Source organism: Bufo bufo, chromosome 8 (genome assembly GCF_905171765.1).
Source record: "Bufo bufo chromosome 8, aBufBuf1.1, whole genome shotgun sequence".
NCBI classification, from domain to species: domain Eukaryota; kingdom Metazoa; phylum Chordata; class Amphibia; order Anura; family Bufonidae; genus Bufo; species Bufo bufo.
The window spans coordinates 12,236,880-12,243,535 of record NC_053396.1 but is presented as its reverse complement, the minus strand read 5'-3'; the positions used below and the strand labels follow the sequence as shown (position 1 = coordinate 12,243,535).

At 43.4% G+C, this 6,656-nt stretch overlaps 1 protein-coding gene across 1 annotated transcript; it reads left to right on the top strand.

The window, feature by feature from the left end:
- The first annotated feature begins 788 nt into the window (after positions 1–788).
- On the top strand, positions 789–6,280 carry LOC120977580 (ficolin-2-like). Its single transcript, XM_040405578.1, has 7 exons — positions 789–881; positions 3,661–3,696; positions 3,805–3,901; positions 4,421–4,548; positions 4,958–5,087; positions 5,824–5,958; positions 6,030–6,280. Exons 1-7 carry the CDS (start codon positions 789–791, stop codon positions 6,278–6,280), a joined length of 870 nt encoding a protein of 289 aa, XP_040261512.1.
- Positions 6,281–6,656: the final 376 nt, after the last annotated feature.

Here is a 6,656-nt window from a genome sequence, read left to right as displayed (position 1 = left end):
GGTGAAGCCAGCTGCAGAAATGAGGTAGAGCCAAGGTATGAGGCACAGGAGAGCGTTTTCCTTCTGTGATCATCTTAGTTCCTTAATTCTGTGATCCTCTTAGGACTCCCAGGCTAAGAGCTGTGCGCTACGATTGGCCAGCGCTGCAGCAAGTGACAAGCCTAATACAAAAACTCCGCCCAGTACAACAGAGGGAGCTGAAGACACCGGAGCCTATACCGGGCGAACAGAGCGGCGCACAGACATACGAGTAAGTGCAGGGGGACCCCTGGGTGCCGCTCTGCCCACTGATATAGTTAGTTTTTAGTTTTTAAACTAGTGAAAGGTCCTCTTTAAGACCAATTTATTCTGTTATTTTGTTTATCAAGAAATCTCACCCTTGGCAGCTGATATCTAATCTTTATATGTAGTAAATGCCAGACATTCTTATTTCAGTTGACAGATGATATCACAATTTTAAATTGGGATCCATATAAAATTACAAGATAAGAAACTATTTTCATAAATATTCATCAGCTCATAAATAGGGAGATCGTCTTACTACAGACCAGATTCTGGGCCTAATACAGATCTCAAGTTTGAAGCTGCGATGGTCTCCTCAATATGTATGATCCTTTTCTTTGTCCTCACCCTTACTAATGCAGACGATAAATGTCAAGGTAAGTTAGGCTATGTTTATAGTCTGCATGGATAATACTGCTTAGAAAGTCATAGTCCATGCTCACAGTTATATATTGTATAAAGCTAACAAATATCAATATATTACGAGATATTTTTGGAATTTACAGATGGCGGAGAAAAATTTACCTTTCTTCGAGGATGTCCTGGTGCCCCAGGTGCCCAAGGAGATAAAGGAGAAGGTGGATCACCAGGAGAGAGAGGTTAGTGTCATTAATACTGGCTGGACTGACAATTAATAGTTCTAAAACAGGGATAACAAAAATCAAAACTTACACAATTTATTTCTATGTATTGTATTATAGATCAAGTACAGGATAGTTGAGGGTACTAGGTTAAGACTTCTCCAGGTAGTATTTACTGAGACTTCTTCATGTAGTATTTACTGAGACTTCTCCAGGTAGTATTTACTGAGACTTCTTCATGTAGTATTTACTGAGACTTCTCCAGGTAGTATTTACTGAGACTTCTCCAGGTAGTATTTACTGAGACTTCTCCAGGTGGTATTTACTGAGACTTCTCCAGGTAAAATTTACTGTGACTTCTCCAGGTGGTATTTACTGTGACTTCTCCAGGTGGTATTTACTGTGACTTCTCCAGGTAGTATTTACTGTGACTTCTCCAGGTAGTATTTACTGAGACTTCTCCAGGTGGTATTTACTGAGACTTCTCCAGGTGGTATTTACTGAGACTTCTCCAGGTAGTATTTACTGAGACTTCTCCAGGTAGTATTTACTGAGACTTCTCCAGGTAGTATTTACTGAGACTTCTTCATGTAGTATTTACTGAGACTTCTCCAGGTGGTATTTACTGAGACTTCTCCAGGTGGTATTTACTGAGACTTCTCCAGGTAGTATTTACTGAGACTTCTCCAGGTGGTATTTACTGAGACTTCTTCATGTAGTATTTACTGAGACTTCTCCAGGTGGTATTTACTAAGACTTCTCCAGGTAGTATTTACTGAGACTTCTTCATGTTGTATTTACTGAGACGTCTACAGATGGTATCTATAAAGACTTCTCCAGGTAGTATTTACTGAGACTTCTTCATGTTGTATTTACTGAGACGTCTACAGATGGTATCTATAAAGGCTTCTTCAGGTAAAATTTACTGTGACTTCTCCAGGTGGGATTTACTGTGACTTCTTCAGGTAGTATTTGCTGAGACATCTCTAGGCAGTAACTATGCTATGTTTGTTTTTTTATTAAGGTTCTCCAGGAAGTCCAGGAATGGATGGGCCATGAGGGATAAAGGGTGAGTGTCAGGTGTCTGTCTTTAGAGTGCATAGATAATTGCTCCAAAAACACACAACCTCCAACCTTACCTTACCAGCTACTATCATAACAATAGACGTCATGGAGGCTTGTCTTCACTGATATCTTCAAGTGTATTTCTTTTGATGGTGTCCCCTAGACTACTTTACTTCTAATCTCTACTAATTAGCCACATAATAATCCAGGTACTTATTTTATGCAGTGTATCTTTTCATCTACATCATGGGTGTCAAACATGCGGCCCGCGGGCCGCATGCGGCCCGCAATGAATATCTTTGCGGCCCGGCAGTCTAGTATCTCTGAACATGAGCGCTGCTATCGGCGCGCTCATGTTCTCTCAGCAGCACGGGGAGAAGGAAGCTGTCCTCCCTCCCCCCTGTGCTGCTGCCGCTGCCACCAATGAGAAGAGAGGGGGGGGGAGGAGGGGCGGGCGCACTGCCCCACCAATGAGGAGAGAGGGGCGGAGGAGGGCCGGGCGCACTGAGCCACCAATGATAGGACTATTCCCATTTCCCACACAGAGCTGCGCCCAGCGATGTCTCCGCACTCACCATTAGTCCTGGGCGCCGCTCCGTTCGCCCGCAGTGCCCCATTACTGTCTCCTCTCCTGCTCCACATGCTGCTGATTACTATCGGAGCGATGGGAGGAGACATCAGCTTCACTAGTGGGCGTTCCTTCTCCCTGCGCTGCAATTGGACAGCGCTACAGCCAGGTAGTATTTACTGAGACTTCTCCAGGTGGTATTTACTGAGACTTCTCCAGGTGGTATTTACTGAGACTTCTCCAGGTAGTATTTACTGAGACTTCTCATGTGGAGCAGGAGAGGAGACAGTAATGGAGCACTGCAGGCGAACGGAGCGGCGAACAGAACTAATGGTGAGTGCTGAGACATCGCTGGGCGCCGCTCTGTGTGGCCTGATAGTAAGAGTCAGTCTTTAACACAATACAGGAGGCGGGTGCCGGCAGCAGAATCGCATTGCCGGCACCCTGCCGCTGACAGGGAGCTGCGATCAGAGGCAGTTAACCCCTTAGGTGCCGCACCTGAGGGGTTAACTGCTGATCTGCCAGTACCAGCCTCCTGTATAAAGGGGAAATTTATCATTGGTGGTGCAGTGTGCCCCCCTCAACCCCCCATCCCATTAAAATCATTGGTGGCACAGTGCGCCAGCCCCTCTCAACCCCCCCAGTATTAAAATCATTGGTGGCAGTGGCCACAGGGACCTCTCCCCTCCCCCTCATTGGTGGTGCAGTGGCAGCTTCTGATCGGAGCCCCAGCTGTGTAAGCCTGGGGCTCCGATCAGTTACCATGGCAGCCAGGACGCTACAGAAGCCCTGGTTGCCATGGTAACATCCCTGATGCTGTGTGCACAAGGCACAGAGCAGCAGGGACAGTGTGAAGTCCTATTCACCCTAATAGAGCTGAATAGGACAAGGGATGAAAGATCCCAGGTTCTCGCCCCTAAGGCTACTTTCACACTTGCGTTCAGAGTGGATCCGTCTGAGACGGATCCGCTCATATAATGCAGACGGTGGATCCGTTCAGAACGGATCCGTCTGCATTATATTGTAAAAAAAAATATTTTTTTTTGATGCGGCCCACATAAACTTACATTTTTTTTTTTTTGGCCCATGTTAGCCTTTGAGTTTGACATGCTTGATCTACATGGTTTTATACTGATATAAATTGTAATTTCTATTTTAATGCAGGAGATCCAGGTGTTCCATGACCTCAGGGCCCAAAAGGTAACGGGATGGACTGATATTTTGTATTAGCAAAGATTTTACTCTGAACTCTGTAGAATGTAACCAATAGTAAAGCTTCTAAAATATTTTCTTGCTTCTTGAACACAGGAGATACGGGAGATCCGGGTTCTCCAAAAGCTGTGTCTGGTGAGTGAATGTAATCAATTTTGTCATGTCTTGCTTGGGAACTCCTACCATGAAGCTGGTAATTTAAAGCAACTCCAGGTCTTTGTCTACTTTTAGGGTTTGTGTGCAAATCTGAAGAAGTTTTAGGTCAAATTTATGCAGAAATATATAAAATTCTGAAGGGTTCACAAATTTTCAAGCACCACTGTAAAAACCATACTGTAACAGAACACAGGGGAACAGTTTAAAAGAGTTTTCAGTAGTCTTTATTGTGTTGAGGTTCTGTAATCAGTAAGTATGTAGTAGATGGGACGGCAAGGAAAAAGTCTTCAAAGTGAGAGTGTGCTAGGACTTGAGAAGGTCGTGGACAATGGAGGTTCTGGTTAGGCTGGAGGTTAAAAAAGAATAGGTTGAAACTAATGTAAAGATGGCCAGAGGGCCGAGACGTGGACAGAGAGGGCCAGTGTACTGATCAACCATAATACCCATAATACCCATCCCAAACTCAATCTGACTTTGTCAGAGAACTGAGCTATAACATATTATGTTCTCATAGTCTTCCATGTCCTCCTTTTTGTTTCCTTCTTGTGTCTTACAGCTGCTCAGGACTGCAAATCACTGCTGGAGAAAGGTTTTATCTTCAGTGACTGGTACATCATATTCCTAGATGGAAACCAACTGCAAAAAGTCCTATGTGATATGCACACTGATGGAGGCGGTTGGGCTGTACGACTTTCATGAAATGTTGGGTAGCCATCCTTCAAGTAGAAATAGAGAATTATTGGAATTATTAGTTACTCATAAAACTGAAAATGGGGCTGTCCTATATGTGTGAACCTTCTTTGGTCTACCATCAAAGTCAATCACTCATCTCGCCTTTGGCCGGCTACTAAATATGAACAACTTCACCACCATAAGATGAGATAATCAGTGCTTCAGATGCTTCCTCCAGTTAGCATGCTGGGTGGTACCAAACCAAAATTCAGCCCTTACACATGCTGATCCACGTATCCATGAACCAGCAAGCTTCGTTTTCTGTAATCAACTGTAATGTAAAAAAAGATCAGATGGGACATGGTGGAATTTTCATAAGCTCAATACAATAGTTCAGGTTTCAGCCTCTGTTTCTTTACAGGTCATCCAGAGACGTTACGATGGCTCAGTTGATTTTCAACGTGATTGGGAATCTTACAAGATGGGACTTGGCAGCCGTCAGTCTGAGTTCTGGCTGGGGAATGACATTATTCATAAGATGACTTCATCAGGTAAACGATCATCAGGCCTTCCTATGACTGTACCCATGGAAGGTGCCAAGTTTAATCAAGTTGACCCATCATTGGCAGTGCTGGGTCCTTATCAGGAAACCCATTCAAAATGGAACCTGATCCATGTATATTAGAATTTAATCTTGAAGAACTTGTCAGACTTATCTAACTTGTTAGCGTTGATGGGTTTATGTAATGTCTCGACCATGGGCCCTGTGTTTCGAAGGACTGAAGAAAAGCCAAAGCCATCATATATAAAGTGATGGTCCACCCTTAAAAACTTTTTTTTTTTAAATAATATTAATAAATCATAGATCATTTTAATCTATCTCCATAGAGCTTCATATTACTCACACAGAGTTTGAAATCCACTATGTAGACACAAACTCAAATGGGTATGTAGGTTAGAACAGGATAACTCTTAGATCAGTCAAGGTCCGACTACTAGGACCCCTTACTGGTGAGGCACGTGTCATCCATTTAAATGGAATGGCAGAACAAGAGTGTTTTCTTGTCATTTATGGGGTCCCAATGGTGGGGCCCCACAGATTAGACAATTGTTCACTATCCACAGCTGATCGGTGGGGGTGCAGAGTGTTTGGCCCCTTCCAATTTAATATCAACGACCTATCCTGAGGATAGGTCATCAATGTCTAAATTCTGAAAACTCCCTTTAAGTGCAAATCTTGCAAACTTATGAATGTTTTGTAAATTCATTCTTCTGCTTTCGTCACAGGTATGTGGGAGCTGCGCATTGATCTGCAGGACTTTGATGGTAAAAGTTATTATGCTAAATACAGCTCTTTTGAAATCAAGGGAGAGGCCGAGAAATACAAGTTGTCACTCGGGGAGTTTATTGGTGGTAATGCAGGTGAGCAATGATAGTGGCTGTGTGGTAGACACATCATGGATGTCACTATCATACATTGTATCGTGCTCCAGGAGATTCTTTGTCCTCTCAGAATGGGATGATGTTCTCCAACGTGGACCAAGACAATGACGCTGATTCTAGAAGTTGTGTGGATTTGTACAAGGGAGCCTGGTGGTATAGTGAGTGCCACCGAACCAACCTCAATGGACAGTACCGACCTTGGAAAGATGAAACCTTTACTGTTGGAATGAATTGGAAGAAGGGAAAGGGTAATAAAAACTCCTTCAAGAGTTCTGAGATGAAAATCAGACCTGTGGAGTGAAGGAAAGTGCTCAGAACTTAATCAGGGACATCTATGGTCCAAGTGACCAATTGTAAATAAAACAGAACTCAAGTAGTTCTCTTCTCTGAAGGTCTAAAAAGTCTGTCTAGATGTCTCTTAGTTATCCGTTACTTAGAAAACTAACCTTGCCATCATTATATCTACTGTAGGGGCTGCCCTCCAGCTGAATGTCATAATCTTCTTAGTTCTGCATCAGTATGGGAAAGATTACACTGATTTGCAATTTCTAAACTACGGTAGAAAAAGATTGCCAAAGACGAGACTCAAGGCTTATATTTCCTACTGATTATAAAGCCTCATTCACACGTCTGTGCTCAAATCCGTGAGCAGGTGGTCAGTGATGCATCCGAGAAGC